The 17,918-nt window shown below is 47.4% G+C and overlaps 8 protein-coding genes across 8 annotated transcripts; 1 reads left to right on the forward strand and 7 right to left on the reverse strand.

Moving 5' to 3' along the window:
* Positions 1-535: 535 nt before the first annotated feature.
* On the reverse strand, positions 536-1,310 carry N7487_005618 (uncharacterized protein; the record flags this gene model as incomplete). Its single annotated transcript, XM_056873365.1, has 2 exons — positions 536-1,059; positions 1,118-1,310. The coding sequence occupies 2 exons, from the start codon at positions 1,308-1,310 to the stop codon at positions 536-538; spliced, it is 717 nt and encodes a 238-aa protein (XP_056731085.1).
* Positions 1,311-2,969: 1,659 nt separating this feature from the next.
* On the reverse strand, positions 2,970-3,343 carry N7487_005619 (uncharacterized protein; the record flags this gene model as incomplete). Its single annotated transcript, XM_056873366.1, has 2 exons — positions 2,970-3,045; positions 3,072-3,343. The coding sequence occupies 2 exons, from the start codon at positions 3,341-3,343 to the stop codon at positions 2,970-2,972; spliced, it is 348 nt and encodes a 115-aa protein (XP_056731086.1).
* Positions 3,344-4,867: 1,524 nt separating this feature from the next.
* Positions 4,868-5,062, reverse strand: N7487_005620 (uncharacterized protein; the record flags this gene model as incomplete). Its single annotated transcript, XM_056873367.1, has 1 exon — positions 4,868-5,062. The coding sequence occupies one exon, from the start codon at positions 5,060-5,062 to the stop codon at positions 4,868-4,870; it is 195 nt and encodes a 64-aa protein (XP_056731087.1).
* Positions 5,063-6,381: 1,319 nt separating this feature from the next.
* On the reverse strand, positions 6,382-8,281 carry N7487_005621 (uncharacterized protein; the record flags this gene model as incomplete). Its single annotated transcript, XM_056873368.1, has 3 exons — positions 6,382-7,703; positions 7,762-7,977; positions 8,029-8,281. The coding sequence occupies 3 exons, from the start codon at positions 8,279-8,281 to the stop codon at positions 6,382-6,384; spliced, it is 1,791 nt and encodes a 596-aa protein (XP_056731088.1).
* Positions 8,282-9,666: 1,385 nt separating this feature from the next.
* On the forward strand, positions 9,667-11,333 carry N7487_005622 (Zn(II)2Cys6 transcription factor; the record flags this gene model as incomplete). Its single annotated transcript, XM_056873369.1, has 2 exons — positions 9,667-9,723; positions 9,777-11,333. The coding sequence occupies 2 exons, from the start codon at positions 9,667-9,669 to the stop codon at positions 11,331-11,333; spliced, it is 1,614 nt and encodes a 537-aa protein (XP_056731089.1).
* A 273-nt stretch (positions 11,334-11,606) lies between these two features.
* N7487_005623 (hydroxyacid-oxoacid transhydrogenase) lies at positions 11,607-13,213 on the reverse strand (the record flags this gene model as incomplete). Its single annotated transcript, XM_056873370.1, has 3 exons — positions 11,607-12,613; positions 12,667-12,725; positions 12,789-13,213. The coding sequence occupies 3 exons, from the start codon at positions 13,211-13,213 to the stop codon at positions 11,607-11,609; spliced, it is 1,491 nt and encodes a 496-aa protein (XP_056731090.1).
* A 541-nt stretch (positions 13,214-13,754) lies between these two features.
* N7487_005624 (Bys1 family protein) lies at positions 13,755-14,342 on the reverse strand (the record flags this gene model as incomplete). Its single annotated transcript, XM_056873371.1, has 1 exon — positions 13,755-14,342. One exon carries the CDS (start codon positions 14,340-14,342, stop codon positions 13,755-13,757), a length of 588 nt encoding a protein of 195 aa, XP_056731091.1.
* A 1,335-nt stretch (positions 14,343-15,677) lies between these two features.
* N7487_005625 (arylsulfotransferase family protein) lies at positions 15,678-17,159 on the reverse strand (the record flags this gene model as incomplete). Its single annotated transcript, XM_056873372.1, has 1 exon — positions 15,678-17,159. One exon carries the CDS (start codon positions 17,157-17,159, stop codon positions 15,678-15,680), a length of 1,482 nt encoding a protein of 493 aa, XP_056731092.1.
* Positions 17,160-17,918: the final 759 nt, after the last annotated feature.

Below are 17,918 nucleotides of genomic sequence, written 5' to 3' on the forward strand. Positions count from 1 at the left end.
TTCTCTTATGTATAACGAAGTTATCATACGTAGGACAGTATTGGAATCTCAGTCTTGACGTTATATATCCCCCCATATCTCCCGTGAAATAACAATTAGAGGCGCGTATCTAATGATGAGTCTCTTAGCATGGTATCGAAAGCTACGTAATGTGATTTACGTATAGCCACAATATATTATAACAAGCCATATATTTGGCCCTATTTGCTTTTCTCCCCAGGAATCAAGTAAACACGTATAGTATTATCATATAAATTGCCACGTATCTGTGGTTCGGTGTTGGATATTGGTACTTCCAGCAGACTCAGTGGACTTGGACAAACCAGAGGTAGAGTTTCCATTCTGGTGCAGGTGAGCTCCTTCAGCTATAATTGAGTGAAAAGGATCGTGGGACAGAGTTTAGTGAAAGCTCGGTATGATCAGGCGTGCAATATATCAAGCAAGCGGGACGAGAAAAGAAAGACATTTTTGCCACTGAAATGTTAGACTAGAATGATTTTAGATAAACGTTTTTCATAAAGCCCGAAAAATTATGTTAAGCACGTATCCTCCGGAAAGAGCAAAAGTCTTCTGTCCATTTCACTGAGCCTACCTCTTGTAGCTTAGCATTGAAATCGTCAATTCTGGACCGCTTGCCTATAATTGTACTGCCAAATAACACCTCTGTCAATCCGTGCCTCCACTCGGATTTTTCCGAGTTCCGCCAAAAGTGTGGCCACAGCATCAACTGAGTCGCATTGCTTTCTGGCCGGGTCGCCCATGCCTTGATCGGAATTTCTGTCTGAGGCCTATGATGTCTCGGTACGCTGAAGCCCGAGGCTGGCGGACGAAGGCCTCTCAGCTTTGAAATTTCAGTCCTCTGAGCGTCGGGTACAGGAGCCTGGAAGTAGACCCAGAATAATTGAATGAATGAAGAATCCAAGACCTCAAACCAATTCCCAACATAAGGGGTTTCGTGGGAGCTAAAGATCATAATGTTCTTTGCTGCCAAAGTTTCCCAGAGAAGCTGGGCTGAGGGAGAGTCTTGAAAATATTTTATTGCATCGGTTGTCTCCCACACTGAGAATTCATGAGCACGTCAGTATCTTTATCTTTAGAATTCCCGAGCGGTACTTACAAGTCGCTAGTAGAGCAGTTTTGGGTTTATCTTGAATCATTCCCCACATAGAGCGATTGTGGCCAGGGGTGTGAAGCAATGGTTGAAAATATTCTGTCAATTGCGCATCATCAAGCTCTCCGGGGACTTGAAGTTTCGTCAAGACAAATCTTTCCGGGAGGCCAGTGTTGCTGAATAAATTGGAATCGGGCATAGCTGATGAAGAAACAAAAAGAGTTGGCCAGATTGTTGGAAGTTTCATGAGAATTTCAAGAGTAAGAATTGCAGAGCAACAATGCCGTTAGACTGAAAGGGTACACACCAAGGTTATATTACTCGGTTACTAGTACAGTCAAAGCCCGCTTATGGTACACCCTACTATCCAAGGAAAAATATGTACAATAAGCGGATTGTATAACGTATTCGGTAAGCGAGTGGTTCATGTAAGCCAGTGGTCCACCACCACTAAACCATTAAATTTAAGTGCATTTATCTCACCCACAATGCCATTAATGTAATTCAACTAGCTGATTTCTCTATCTGGACATGTCTCTCTTCTATGACCTGGCAATCTGCATATTCCACATGCTCGCCCGGCCCGTACAGGTGGTTGTAAACCCTGCTCAACCTGCTCACGATAGGTATTTATATACGCTACTTGGGTCTCAAATGGCTCCGAACGTAGCTTATGAACCTCCTAAACTAAAAGATCCCCTTTGTGATCTATATGCCTTAAAGATAGGATCCTCTTTTGCTTCTTTTTCTCGTTCTCAGCGCGTAATTCTTTGTTTTCTTTCGCAAGTAACATTGCACTTTGCATTGTAAGACGGAAGCCTTTTACAAGCTGGTTTAATACACGATCTGACGGGCTAGGTAGACTTCGAGATCTTATTCGAAGTAAAGCTTTGATTTATAAAGCCTGCCGACGTAGTTCTTTCTCTGTAGCTAGTATTTTTAGTATAAAATTCTAGCTTGATTCGCTCCCTCGGCTTAGAGTAGGGATTGGAGTTCGAAGACGAATATTTAGCTTTAAGATCACTCGATCGGGTATAAAAGGTACTAAACCAGCTGCCCCGAAGCTATTTTTAATAATCTCCGATCTAAAGGCTTCAATTCGTACTTCTAGGTATACTTCAAGGAGGTCAAGTTTATCGATATAATTGATCCCGTTCCGTATCTTCATCTCAACTATCCGACTATATAATCCTTTTAATACCGCAAAACAGCCGATATCAAGAGGTTGTAAAAGATAAGAGGAGTGTAGCGGTATATAAATTGGTATAACCTTATTTCGCTCACAAATTTCATCGAATTTTGGAGTTAAATAACTTCCATATCCATCAAGTATTAAAAGTCGATATCTCCCCTTCGTTCGTAAAGAAGTACTAGGAATAAAGAGCTTTTCAAGCCAACGAAGTCCAATTTCATCAGAGGTCCAGCCGCTAGGACTAACTTCGAAGCGCCAATCATCCGGAAGGCCGTCAAACCATAATTCAATAAAGACTTTGCCTTTAAAGATAATACACGGAGGGAGGGCCCACCCCGAAGCATTTATACACTCAATTGCAGTCACCCACTCTCGATTTCTAGGTTGTGAAAGTGCTCACCGACCGTATAAATCTCTTCTGGTAATAACCTTAGCCGTTGCTGTCAAGTCCATCGCGAAACCAGTCTCATCAAAGTTATAAACATCATCAGGGTCGATCCCAAATTGAATGACTGTTTTTTGAACAAGATTAAACCACCCTCGAATAATCTCCGGGTCTTCGCATTTCGCACGAGCCCGGACTATTAAAGGTCAAACTCGCAGATAGTTCGAAGTAATAAATTGGTCGATATCGAGGCCGTGTAAGCGTTGGAATCACCACCATATTTAGATAAATAGGTAGTATATTCGTTCTCTCTTGGATACTGAGCGGAGAATTGTTGGTATTTGTTTCTTGGATACACTATTGGATTTTCAATCTGTCCATACCGGTCGCTCACCTTCTTCGTGCCCATAAAACAAAAATGTTCTACCGCGTGCGCGGTTCCCGGCAGATCATCCGGATCGCTAAAGCTACCAACGTTGACATCCATGGCTGCAGCAGATTTATCAGTATCTGGATCATGGATCAAAAGAATCTCCAGTTGATTGGGCAAGTTGATCACTCGGCACGATCGGTCGTCCAATAGCGGTTTCAGCATTGTGTCTAAGATGAATTCAACAGAGCCGGAACGAAGCGCTTCCTTCATGGCATCCCCCATATTTATAGCGTATGTTCTTTGTGATACCTCTCTTTTGACCTTCCCAGAACGATAGCGAGCTAACTGCGAATGTTGTGACTTGGAAGCAAGAATTGATGCAGTATCTGAACCTCGAAGATTGAGCGACTCTGTTAGCGGACGGATGTAAAATTCACAGAGAGACGATAAAGTAAGCAAGGTTGGGGTATGGACGCTTTGAATTTTGCATACAGAGGCCGCCTAGGTGAAACATCAAGTCTGGCGATGGCGCGCTTTATGCTAATACAGCCTACAAACCGACGGCGAATCAACGATTTGGATCGTCTGTACGGTAAACCTCGGGATTGATTGTCACCCACAGCAAACGTGAAGGTAATTGATCAGTGAGCGATATATACGGGTATGCGATCTACAATCTCAGTATTAAGACCCCTAAGACTTTTGGCCTGAGTAAGCTAGTTAATCAAAAGGACAAAATTGAATTAAAATAGTCTATATCGTAGCCTAGCTCCTAGCTAAACTGTAGAGAACAAGATTTTCAAATGATTTGTTACAATAATATTCTCAAAGGAAAGTTGATATAGTAAAGAGTACAGTGCGTGACCTTACGACAACCTTAGAACCTGCCCAGACTTCGCGATTTGGTCCCCACTTTCTCCACCCAAGCACAGGCTCGGACCGGCCCATACAGATGATCTTGGCACTGCGGACCTGATATTCACATTTAATTCCAGGCTTGAGGTATTGCCAGGTATTGCACTATTCTTGCGATAACACATGAGCAAAATATTACGTAATTAACTAGGATACAACTCGTGCGATGTGACCCTACGCGCTTCACAAAATTACCAATCCTATGTCAACTATATCACGCATTTGACTAGGATATCATTCCTGCGATGATAACAGGCCGAGATCGGTGTGGTTACCCAGAACGTACTATTGTTTATCGTAGAATAATATCAACATAACCTTGGAAGGAAACTCTGTAATAGATCGCTATGTCTTATCGCGAGTTCCAGGTGACCAATCTACGTATATAATTCCGCAGCACGACACAGCGTATTTACTCAAGAAATGCTCGTGCTTATCGCAAATATTAACCTCGGGAAATTGTACCGTCGACTTGAAAATATGAAAAAATACAAAAATGAAGATTCAGAGATTACTTAGGTACCTCAACACCTCGGATAATTGCATAAGCTTTCTAATTAACCCTTAGCCAAGCCTGCAGCCACAAACGCTTAGACGGACTTGATTTTTCTCCGCGTTTCGACTTCGAGGGCCCTGAGCCCATCCTCCCCACAAGAGCTCTGCTCTCGACCAATCCTTTACTTCTTCTCTTTCCCTTCGCTGTACTTAGTTTCTTGAAATCAAATGCACTCTTTTCATTGAAGAACTGGCAGGTCACAGTTCGCAAATAAACAGAATTGCGGGGCAAAGAGCTTCTTTGGGTATGGACTAAAACTAATCAAAGTAACGGCTCTTCGAAGCAATGGCTCATGAGCGCCATCTCCAAGTACTCCAATTCTTCTGCCCGCTGTTCTAACAACCGTTTGTCAGTGGTAAGGTTTCCCACCTTTTCCCTCGCTGGAGGTCGAGGTTGGATACCACTGTCTGACAAAGCGGCTCCGTGTTGTTCTCCAGCAAGCCTCGGTTGTCGTCCTTCAGCTGTTGTATCCCCTGTTGGGATTTCTCGCCTTCGTGGGCAAGGTAGTCCGCTACTTCCTTCAGCTCCATATGATCATCCTTAAGGGCCTATTTACCCCTCGCAAGGTAGTCTGCATCGGCCTCCAGTCTGTCATACCGGGCTCGCCGGCTGTTAGCAAGCCTTCCCGCTCACTCTCGAGCTGGTCGTATGCTTCCTTGATTCGAAGGTCATCGGTAATCTAAGCGTTGGCAGTAGGCGTTTTCGTTGATAAGCGCGGTGATGGGGGCGTGAAGAGACTGCATCTGGTCGTCGGTGCGGGCCATATAGCCATTACTGCAAAGTTTGAATCAGCGAATAGTTCAGGTATAATTACCGTTGAAGTCTGTGTGACTGACAGAGCGATGCAAGATGAAGTGAGGGAAAGGTTAACGCAAGGTAAAAAAAATAAAAAATAAAAAAGATATGAAATAGGAGATCTTGAAATCTATAGACTTGAGAAGAAGAGTATCCGGGAAAGGGGATTAGGGGGATAGAAAAACCGAGGAAAGGGGTATGAATATCTCGATAGATATATGCAGGTAAAGGATAGGAAGGTATAAGTGAGAGAAAAGTGATAACGGGAGATGTGTAAGAAGGAAGAATCGAGAAAGTGAAGAAGTAATGGGAGGGGGTACAAATACCCTAGAAAACCTTAGGAGAAGGTAAAGAAAGAATTGAAAGATAAAAGAGGTTGAGGAGTGGAAGAATTGAGAGAACGAATTGAGGGAAGAGATGTTTATACAGAAGATGGAATAAGAGAGATCAACCGAGACTGCACTTTCCTTATAAACTTACATAGTATGGCCTCTTTCGCTCTTTCCTTTTTAACTTGGGAACATCGACTGGGGTGTCACAGGTATAATAGTTCTTCCTCGTCTCTTAAGAAGAAAGAGGTAAAAGGCAAGCAAGAATCTACAAGTCAGCGCAAAGCAAATTCCGTCTGTGGTCGGAACGGTCGTAAACACGAAGTATGCTATTTGGGGAGGCATCTTCTTAGGCCATTGATTTTTCGGTGGAAAGATGCTTGGGGAATATTTCATTTTGAATATCTTCAGAGATGAAAGGACCTTGAGAGATGTAACGGGAAAACATTTCATTTAGTCTTAACTAATGATTCAGCTCAATCCTGACGTCGACCTTCATCATCAACCAAGTTCCGGGCTTAGGCAGAAGATCATCCCAAGGTTATATATGCGCATCTGTTCGCCGGGGATGTATAAATGAAAGTGAGAGATAGATAGAAAAGGATCTGCCATGGTTGAAAGACAGTCCCAAAGGCGTTGAGGAATTATAACCGAAAGCAATTCCCCCATCCCTTCGAGTATCCGAGTATCCGCACAACATTCACCAATGATCAATGCACATATAATCAAAGGGTGACAGCGCACGCACTCAAGATACCGGCTTCCTCAGTCAAAGCAGCAGTAACATGAGCAGGAACTCCTCTGTCAGTGCCGAGGATCATCAGGGCTTCCTTCAATGATTGACTCTTTGCAACTAGTTCTTGAAAGCCTTCATCTACGACAAGAGACTTCTTTGAGCTTTCATTGATAGCCAGCTTGGTTGAAACAGGAGCAACAGCCATGAAATTGATGTTGACACCCTCTTGACCAAGAATATTACCCACAACACCAATCTTCCCCGGTGAATCGTAGTTCTCACAAATCAACAAGTTACCCTCTGGTTCAAAAGAGGCTTCAAATCGACCCAGGCGAGTTATAAGTGGCTGATCACCAGAGCAGGTGCCAGAAATAATTCGCTGGGGTTGATCTGGAATTGATCCAGTGGAGTTGTCGCCGGAAGCTGGGGCGCGGGACGATGCCCGAGAAGGTGGACGTGCAACAAGAGTGACTAGCGACGAATAGGACGAGTGGTCGGACGGGTCACGGGAGTGCTGCTCTGAGACAAAGATACCACGTTCGCGAGCCACCAGCTCAGCGTTGACAATATTAATGTTGAGTTCCTCTGTGCTGCTAATAGGAGCAAGAAGACCCTTGATCAAAGCGGCGAAGAGCGGCTTTGTGTTATTGATGCTAGCCAACTCACCTTGATAGATCAGATCAAAAGTGTTTCTACCCATTGCGCCGCCAGGAGAAGCTGCATAGTGCTGGGTATACAGGCTGCCCAGCTTTTCAACCAGGCGTACAAATGGCTGTAACTTCTTGTATTCCTCGGGTAGGATGAGAGGGGCATTGACAGCGCTCCGTGGCAACGATCCTTGTAAGATTTCAAGCACCTGCTCGCACACATCAACTGACACATTTTCTTGTGCCTCTACTGTGGAGGCACCAAGGTGCGGTGTAACAACAGCTCGTGGGTGGGCGATTAGTCGTGCTGCAGATGAATCAGGAGCAGGAGGCTCTGAAGTGAACACATCAATGGCAGCACCGGCAAGATGACCTGACTCCAGTGCCGCGAGGAGCGCATCCTCATCAAATGTTCCTCCCCGTGCTACATTCAACACCCGAGCACCTGGCTTCAGCTGTGCCAGTTCGGCTTCCGCAATCATTCCCCGGGTTGAGGCAATGAGAGGTGTATGAATCGTAAGGAAGTCAGCAGATGAGAGCAGGTCCGGGAGCGAAGATACAAGGGTGACCGAAGCCGACGCTGCAACCGCTGGGGATGCATATGGATCGAGAGCATTCACATTCATACCCAAACCCTTGGCCAGTCGTGCTACTGTCAATCCCACTAGTACATTATAGGGTCAAACCATGTTCCCAAACAAGTCAATTAAGGAATGGTTTACCTTTTCCTAGACCAATAATTGATAATGTCTTCCCCTTGACTTCGACGCCGACGAATTTACTTCGTTCCCATTTCCCATCTTTGAGACTAGCACAGCTCTCGGGGATTTTCCTTGCCATGGCCATCATCAATGCAATTGTATGCTCAGCTGCTGCGCCAATATTCCCCGAAGGTGAGTTAACGACCACAATTCCAAGCTTCGTAGCTTCCACGACATCTATACACCAGTCAATCATGCACCCTGGCGAACCACAATATTCAAACTTACCAACGTTGTCAACCCCAACCCCAGCGCGCGCTACCACCTTTAGGTTCTTTGCAGCTCGCAGCACAGTGGCAGTGACTTTGGTCTCAGATCGAACGAGAAGGGCATCGTAGTCGGGGATTATCTGGAGTAATTCATCAGCACTGAGACCTTTTCGCTCGTGGACATCCAGCGAGCTGCGCAGAAGAGCCAGTCCATCTGGCGATAGCTTTTCTGGCACAAGGGCCTTGGGACGAGAAGCTGTTAGAAGAGGCATGATTCAATTGTTTCAATTGAGGGGGAAGACAGAGACAAGTCCGGTTTTTAAGGCATTGTATTACTCCCCGCGGCAGGCGCGCCCTCGGATTTCTTCCCCCTTTGTCCAATCATCATCTATACGACCTTGGGAGATATGTACACCTGCACAGAACGCGGGGTACAACCACCATGATTGGAGAGAAGCCTTCTACAGGGTACCCCGGGGACTATGGACTCTCAATCTGAGTATGCCAAGTCAATCCCATTGGACTTCATGTCTATCCTCTACGCAGATCCTCCCGTCATACCTACGCCCTCATTTACCATATTGTCCAAGACATCAATGCCGTTTGTTTAGGGTCAAATTATCTCCATTTCAATTATACCCTTGTTTTTAATTGCTTTCCGCTGGGCAGGCACTGTTTCTAGGAATGTGGGGGGGGAGCTCTCTGGAAGATCAACAATTGTCGGGTGACAAGAGACTCGGATGCCATCTAAAACCTCATTCGACTGTGTGGTCAACTAGAAAAGCAATATCAATCCCAGAGATACGCCTTCACCCGGATTGATCCAAGTGGGCGCAGCCCTAGACGAAAGCCTCACATGCCTAACGAAAGGTATCGGCGAGGCTTACAACTTCAAGGTAGCATCATAATTCCCTTGCTGAATGAAAACTTGCACCACAGTTTCTCAATATTCATTGGTAGTGCGAGCTCATAATACCGGTGGACGGAATACATCGTCCACGTGGTTACGCCAAGTATTAGTAGGAAGCCTGTTGCCACCGTGGTATTCTTAATCCACGCTGAGAGTGACACAGCAATTATTGCGAGACTACCGGCAGGCGAATGGTCACTGACAATGAGTCTAGAGTACAAGGTTTTACCCTAAGCGAGAGATACTGTATAGTTTTAATTGACCTCCAGGGTGGCAATTTATAAATAGGGGCAGAATGTTGGGAATTATTCCGAGGTTCTACCAGTTGGGTGGGTTATCTAAGGTCAATCCCATCTTCACTTACACCTGGGCATGTTGAGTTAATTAGGTCAATTCATCTCATTCAAACTCTTTGTTGTAAATGACTCTCTTTTATCCTCTTTTAGAATCGAGCACAACTACTCCGTACGGGATCCTATCGATTAGAGTCGATCTCTAAAACGGTTGTTCCCCGCTAATTTGGACGTTTTGCTTGGCAAAATATTCTCGCCCATGAAAACAATCTTGGAATCTCCTAGGGCTGACAGCCTCTCTCAATTTCCCCCTTCAAATCAACTCTACTCAATTTAACTTGGCTTCACTCGTCTCGATTCAGCTTCATGAAACTCGAAGCCGAAAAATGGGAACATAAACCACATTAACCTCTCATCTGCCCCCGTGATGACATCTTATCGGTCTTGACACACCATGGTGGGAGTTCCGCATAGTACAGGCTGTGCCCTGTGTCGCGAGCGACGGATCAAGGTAAATATGTACCCAAGCATAACATCGAGCTATTGGGCTAATAAAGTCCCCAGTGCGACGAGGCAGTTCCGGAGTGCAGCCAGTGTCGGAAATATGGCCGTGCCTGTCCGGGCTACAGGCGAACCTTCCGTTTCCAAGACGAAGGCCCCAACCTCGCTCGGCGACACCGCTCCAACACCCGACGGAAGGGGAGAGGCGCATCGGCTGGCCCAACTGCGTCCGCTACATCGTCAACCCGAACTGATCGATCGCCCCCCGCACGCGATGACTCCACTACCGCTGCAGACGTGGTGCGCGGCAACGCGATTGCCCTCATAAAACGACACTCCTCCTTGGGTGGCTGGGATGAAAAAGTGTCGCCGTCCCTAGTGCGCAAGTCGTTCCGTGCCGCACAACCACAATTATTCCTCGACTTCATCAACACGTCGTTCCCGACCCTCTATTATCATAATCGGTTCCGGTCTGGCAATGCGCCCGGGTTCGCCGAATTTATCGTCATGAATTTCGGCAGCGATCCTTACCTCGACTACGCGATTTGCTGCTTGAGCTCTGTCTATCTAGCACACTTGACTCAAGATAAAGCTCTCCTCCAAGCAAGTCGACAAATGTACTCGAAATCGCTGCGTGAAGTTATCCGGGCCATCCCGAAAGCCAAACATGCAAAGTCTGACAACATGCTATGCACATCCATCATTCTCAGTGTCTTTGAGATGTATGCGCAGACCACGCCCGACGCCTGGGTTGTGCACTCTGATGGCGTCAAGCGGCTGATGATAAGCCGAGGCCCAGAAGCGCACGGGACCGGGTTCGGAAAATGGTGCTGGATTGCATTCCGCGGCTTCCTCGTCGCCACCGCAGTTTATGAGGGCAAACCCTGCTTTCTAGACCAAGAAGAATGGCAATCCTACGCGGCAAAGGTCAGGACGGAAGACTGCCAGAAGTCCGGTGACTGGTCTGCATACGGAGAAATATCAGACCTGGCTTTCATGGAAATCGCCAAATGCCCGCGGCATATCAGCGAGGCCCGGGATCTGCTTTCAATGCCGACCGAGCCAGACTCAACTTTAATCACAAATCTCATCGAGCGCATACATGACACTTCCCGTCGGCTGCGCTCGCTCGCCGCCGAGCTCCGGTGCTGTATCAACGCGCACAGTCAGCGCGAGCAAGGTATCGTTCAGCGACCCGGATCCTTTATCGGCCCCGTACCAGAAATCTTCCCGGACACCGGCCCATCGCTGCTCCTCAATGGAGCAGAAAATATGCTAGAGACGCTCCAGCAGCTCTCCAACCGTCTCGAAGACCGATTACGCTTTACTATTGTCGATTCGCCAGACTCGACTGTCGTCACGCCACCAAGCGTTGATAGTGAATATTCCATACCCTCTTCTGGGACGTCGAAGAGCTTCACCCTCCCCTTTCGGATCCACTCGGAGCTTGGACAGGGTCCATCTAGGACATCTGATCCACATGATCCCCGTGCTGTGATCTGGTTGGATCGCATAGCGTCGTCGATGGGTGTCCTCGGCGCCAAGGTCGTCCCGGATGATCCATCGAGTGCTTCGGTACAGATGGACAGTTCATCACCTGAAATATTGGAATTGCCGTAGTCAACGGTGATTCTTGTATTGACATGAAATGTGATGACTATATATATAACTGCTCCTAGCCGGTCTAGGATGAACCTCCCCCTACCACACAGCACTACACACAACATTACACCCTACTTCTCTCCCCAATATGAACAAAGGAACCAACCACTCAGATATCCAATTTTGATGCATAATTTCAGCGTATATAAGTATTGAGTTCTCAAATGCAATCACACTTCAAAAAAAAAAAAAAAAAAAAAAAGAACCACTTCAATAAATGCTATCACCATCCTAATAGTCCAAAGACTCCTCAAGCAACTTCCTCAACTCACCCCTCTCAGCCTCCAACTCCTTACTCAGATTCGGTGCGAGCATAAGCACCCGCTGCTGCGGAATAGTCCCCTCAACCAACCCCTCCAAATCCGCAGCCTTGAATCCTAGATCCTTCAATCCACGCGGCTGATCACCAAGCGTAAGAAGGAACTTTGCAATCGCCTCCCCAAGTACCTCACCCGCACTCTCCCGCTTAACATTGGAGATATCCACGCCGAATGCCTCAGCTGCGGCAAGATGGCGATCAGGATTCGACGCAGCGGTAAAGCGGAAGACAGCAGGCGCGGTAACAGCCACAGAAACACCGTGCGGGATAATAGGGTGATCGACCTCATAGCCCGCGTGTTTATAACCCGGGTTCTGACTGGAGATGGGGTAACTCATACCGTGGCAGAGATGAACACCTGCGTTTCCGAAGCCGACGCCGGCAAGCGTGGCAGCGAGCAACATCTCCGACTGTGCCTCGTGGTCGTTTGGATCGCGGACTGCACGCGGCAGGTACTTGACTGTTGAGCGTAGGGCGGAGAGAGAGAAGATATCGGAGATGGGGTTTGCGCCTTGGTAAGCGGGTCTGTTGATGGGGTTTGTTGGGCGTGGGGTGCGCTCGTTGTATGGGATTGCGGTCCAGGATTCGAGGGAGTGGCAGAGGACGTCGAGGCCCGAGGCGGCGTGCACGGCTGAGGGCATGGTGCGGGTGTTGAGCGGATCGCAGATTCCGAGGGTTGGTTTGAGGTTTCGGTGGGCAATGCCGGTTTTGGCTTTCTTGGAGACTAGGTCGAAGATTGCGGTGCCTGTTGTCTCAGAGCCTGTGCCTGCTGTTGTTGGGACGGCGACGAGGGGGAGGAGGGGCCTGTTTACTGGGAGGCCTTTGCCCAAGGGTGCGTTGACGAAGTCGAGGAAGTCTGCTTCGGGGAAGACAGTGTATAGGTTCATCAGTTTGGCTGTGTCGATTACGGAGCCGCCACCTGTTTTGGTGTTAGTTTGTGTATAACAAGGGGTCGGGGTAAGGGAGATGTACCGACGGCTAGGAAGGCATCGGGCTTATAGGGCTTAGCGAAAGCGATAGCCTCTTTTATACTTAATTCGAAAATATGTTAGTGCCTATACAATAGCTATGTTTGAAGCTTGGGGTTGACTTACGAGCTATCCTTGGGCTCAGTGCGAACTTTGTCAAAGATAGTAAACTCAATGCCCTCACGGGTAAGACCCTCAACAGCCTGCTTCATAGCATCAAGCTTGGCCACATTGGAATCGGTGACAATGCACACACGCTTCGCGCCAAGGTTGGTAAAGTCCATTCCGACCTCCTTGGTCGCGCCGGGTCCGAAGCGAATGCTAGACGCAGCCATTTCGAAGGCATACTCCTTCTCGCGCGAGCGGTCCACGGGTGTGGACATGCGGCGCTTTACATGGTTTAGCAGAGAGGGGGTCTGCTGGTGGTTATGGTGGTGGTTGGGGTTCTTGTGGCATGGGCAGTTAGGTGGGTGGCTGTATTGTACTGTGCGTAGCAAGTTCAGGGCGCGATTGGCCGCCGAGGGGGCGACTCTGATTGCTGGAGAAACCATTGTTCTGTGTGTTCTTTGAACTTTGTCGGAATGAGAAGAGAAGGAGGGTGAAGTTGAAGTAGAAGTAGTCAAAGGTCAAGAGACTCGGCAGATGAAATGTGGGACAAATTGGGGAAATGCGGGGAAATGCCCCGGACTTCTGGCCGAGGTGTCTGTTCTTTGGCGATGATCCCTTACTTTTACTTACTCTTGACTTACTCTCACGTATTAATATATATTTGGGGAAATCATCCACATCTCGTTTTAATATATTCTCTTAGGTTTCTCCATTTTGGAGAAACTAGGACCCAATTGCTCTCCATTCTCTTGAATATCCTACTATCCTACTACCGAGGTCGAAACCCGCCGATCATGACATCTACAACTATATATCCTCCGTGATACGCATTATGAATGAGTAATGAAACATGAAAAAGTCGAATAATTCAATTGAGCAATGCTAACATATCCACCTCGCGCATACCCAAAATCAATAACAATGTCCAAACATAATTTTTCATTCTTCCGTCCCATCTCATTCCAAAACTAAACCCCTAACCTTTCAACAAAGGGACAAGACCAAATTCGTCGAAGCATCAACGGTCCTGACCTGACTTCCGGCAGGCGGAACCCCATCCTTCCAAGCAATCAACGGCTCAGAGGGCGTAAGACTCACCGGGTAACCCTCAAACGGATCCCCAAAGACATCGGAGAGATCATACCACACTTTGTCCTGTCTCGCGCCCCGTTCCTTCGTGGAGGAAAGGTTGTACGCAAAGATCATCTGCGGGGCACTAGTGTACAGCCCATCACGGTCGGTGCTGATCTTGATTGCGATGCCGCCGGTGTTTGTGTTCTCGCGGAAGACCTCACTGTACTCGCCGTTCGGGAGTATAGTTTGCTCGGGTAGAATCGTGGATGCCACGGACCAGAGGTAGACTGGGAACTTGCAGTTGTTGTGCACTATCGCATGGCCTAGATTTCTGTGTGTGGGTGATGGCGTGCTCATCGGTCTCAATGGGCCGCTGCTTGAGGAGGGAGAGGCACTGTAAGAGATGTCTCTTGCACCCTGGTGGTTGTTGTGGATTGTTGGGGTTGACAGAGCGATGGTAGTAACTGAGAGAAGAGGGAGGATAGTAGAGAGATACATCTTGATTGATTGGTTGTAAAGCTGTTGCAATACTCTGTAGTTGTGTCTTGTGTTAGAATCAGGAATTGTAATGGCTTTATATAGGCGTTTTCGGTTCCTGCATGTGATATCATTCCATTTGTTGCTGTGTTGGTTGCACCACGAGTCTAGACCGTTGGATCTAATTCCTCACGGCAAGGTGCTTCTAGGTAGTTGCTATGAAACTTGGCTCAGGGGAAATTAGACGCCAGTGTTATGTTGTGCAATGTAGATGTGGCGCAAAGCAAAGGGGTGTGAAACTATCACAATGTAGTAGTCAAATAAGATCCCATCCAATTGTCCAACAGAAATATATGAAGAATGTCACCATTTCCCTATTTAGCGCCCATGTTCACTTGTATCCCCAGAGAAGGACTGCATGATTTGCGGGATTCCCAGTTCCAGCGAGGAATGTATGGGCCTTTAATTTTATATCGGACATATGTGGAGGATAGGATGGGAAGAGCCAAACCGATATTTCGGATCGAAGATATTGAAGAATGTGACTAGCCCGCTATCTCCAAGCATAATAGTTATAACAAAGTACGAGGCAAATTCTATGTATATACAAAATAGTCATTAGCCAGACTAAGCTGAAGGACTGTGCTCCTTCAACAACCTTAATAGTCAGTTACACCCGTGGAAGGCATGACACACCCTGGATACACAGGCAGATACTATGATTTAAAACGCTAAACCTGATCGAAATGCAAAACCCCGTGGCTAGGGCAACTGTGGCGTTCTAGACATTCATGATTTTTTTGAAGAATGTGAGCTTTTTATAGCGGAGACCATACGGAGAATTCTTTTGGGTTTGAAACCACCGAGGAATGTCAGATAGAGAGCTTCAGTAGCCGATAGCAGAGGTATAACCGCCTGCCAGAAGGCCCTGCCTACTCTGCTACGGAAAACGAATTTCAGGAACAGATTAAACTCAGGGTAGTTCATGTGGCACGCCGAAATGGTCGGTCGCTCATTTGAGACTTCCCCGACATGTCCGGTGTCTATTCATCGTGAGACAGACCTAACGGTTCTGTGTGGTATAATAAAAGGTTGAGAGATGTAACACCATACTGTGGTTCAGCTAGAAAACCTAAAGATTGGCATGGCTGAAGGAAATCTAGATCTACTCAAGTATCGTCACTCTGCCTAAATGTAGGACAGTTCTCCAACTCTTCAAAATTCGACCTAAGGTCAAAATATGCTAAGAAAGTAATTGTATATTCAAATGATGTCAAGTATGTACAGGAAGAAAGCAATGATGTAATATGTGTGACCAAACCACCCTCCAAAGAAATCCTGAATAGGAAGGCCTGTTTAGAATGAGACAACCTCCGAGGTACCGAGAACGGTGGTACCCTTGCGAGCGACAACCTGAACGAAATTGGTAGGAGGGTCGGCAATAGTAGCAGAAGTCTCGAAACCACTACGCTTAGCTGTGGCGATCTGAGTGTTGTTGATAGAAGTGGCAGAAGAAGCCGCGTAGATGACCCAATTGTCATATTCGGTAGCGCCATTCCAGCTCATGTAAATGGTGGCACCGGAGCTGGTCTTGTTGACCGACACGGAGGGTTTCCAAAAGGGAGTAGCTGTCCACTGGTAGCGGTAGCCACGGTAAGATGCAACAGCGTTGTCGTCACCGAACTGAGCGCTGAAAACGACGTTACCGTCACCATCAAACTCCTTGACCTTGGAAATAGAGCCGTAGGCTAGGAAGACATGGCTGTCCACTTCACTGAGGAGCTGGTAGCTGCCCTGGCTGACGGAATGGATGGGGTCGTTGGGGTCAGTCAGAGAGCGGAGACCGGTAACTGTCTTCTTGTTCAGATCAATATCCAGACTGATGCCAGTGGTCTCCGACTCTTCGTCCGTCGGGGTGTTGGCGTTGTTAAACAAGTTCAGGATGAGCCCATTGTCGGTCTCGTTGTAGACGCGCATGTCGTGTTGCCATGAGAATTCGGCATTACCAAGCTGCTTGAAGTCGGCGCCGTCTTCGCCGCTCACCTGCCACATCACGCTGCCATTTTGGGACAGATAGTAACCTGACCACATGTGGCGCAGCGATACAAGATAGCCATTGTTGGTGGTGGTGATGGAGTTGATGTGGTAGGCATCATAGGGGGCATCCTGGGTACCGGCATCCTTCCCGAGACCCTGGTGGGAAGTGGTCAGGGGAATGTCAGCCTCATGGTCAAGTGCACTCCACGAGTATAGCACCTGATTGGTAGGAATGTCGATCTCATAGAATTGGCTGTCCAGCATCCACTGGGAGGAGGTACCGTTGATAGAAGTCAGGTCATGCTGAGTGACGTTGTAGGCGGTGCAAATGAGAGTATTGCGGGAAGTAATGTGGCTCTCGTGCATGTCACAGTATGAGTCCTTGCTTGAGCCGTCCGGAGTGACGAAGTTGCCAGTCAGTTGGACAGTGTAGATCTCCTTGTAGGTATCATCAAGGATGTGCACAGTTCCATAGCCGTAGCCGATAGACATCATGTCTCCGGCCCAGAAGGTGATAACATCCTTGCCGAAGAGCTTTTGCACCATGAAATTGGCAGTCACCTCTTCCGGGCCTTCGTATACTAGGTCACCCGTATCATCGTAAATGAGCGCGGCGGATCCAGCGTCCTGAACGTCTCCACGTGGACCTAGGAAGATGTACCCGGGATCGGTAGTTCCGGTCTTGTTGACCTCAAGCTTCGGCGGCTCGAATTCCATCGAACTGTAGGTTGAATAGTCCCATGCAACCACCTGAAGAGACAGAGCCAGGGCGCTGCCTGCCGTGTACCACCACGGAGCCATATTGATCAAAGATCCAGAAACGAACAGCTAAGAAAAAGGATACAATATATCACAATAAAGGAACGTTAATAAATGACTGCAGTAGGGTCGATCAGGAGTGATTTGAGATCTTAATGTGACGGGTCTTTTCAATTAAAAGAACAAGCCTTAAAAATTCGAGCCCTGAAGATCATTGCCCTTCTACTGAGCCGGTGGGTTGCGATGAAGCCATTGTCCAACCAGGTTGGCCAACAACTTCCACCTTCTGCCGAATTGTGGGACTATGAATAAATCTCCTTGCTCATCGTTATGTCCCCACATGTAGAACCTTTAATCTGACTTATAAATCCCGGTATACGTGATTCATTGCGAGAGGCATGTTCCGGAGTAATCGAACCCCGCATGGAAACTAACAAGACGGTATATATCGTAGTAAGCTCATCGATCAAGATAGGGCGGTTGCCCAACCACAGTAAACTGATTGATTTGAGCGATCGGCATGACGATCAATTGTGGTTTCCCTATATGAGTTTTGGGTGGAAATTGTCGGCAGCTGTGGCGGCAATGTGACTTCATATTGGAAGGTATACGCCTTTCTAAGGTGCAGCTATGCAAGGCACTTTCGCATTCTCCGCTACTTAATATTATGTCTATGACTAGTAGGATGTCCTTTCTGGACACTTTAGCGTTGAGCGTTGAACCTCCTGAGCAGACGCTCGATTCTCCGGTTTGAGGGAAAGTATCGAACGCAACATGGAGAAAAAAGCATCTCGTTCGATT

Source organism: Penicillium crustosum (genome assembly GCF_028827405.1).
Source record: "Penicillium crustosum strain IBT 35664 chromosome Unknown utg000002l_segment0_segment0, whole genome shotgun sequence".
Classification (NCBI taxonomy): Eukaryota; Fungi; Ascomycota; class Eurotiomycetes; order Eurotiales; family Aspergillaceae; genus Penicillium; species Penicillium crustosum.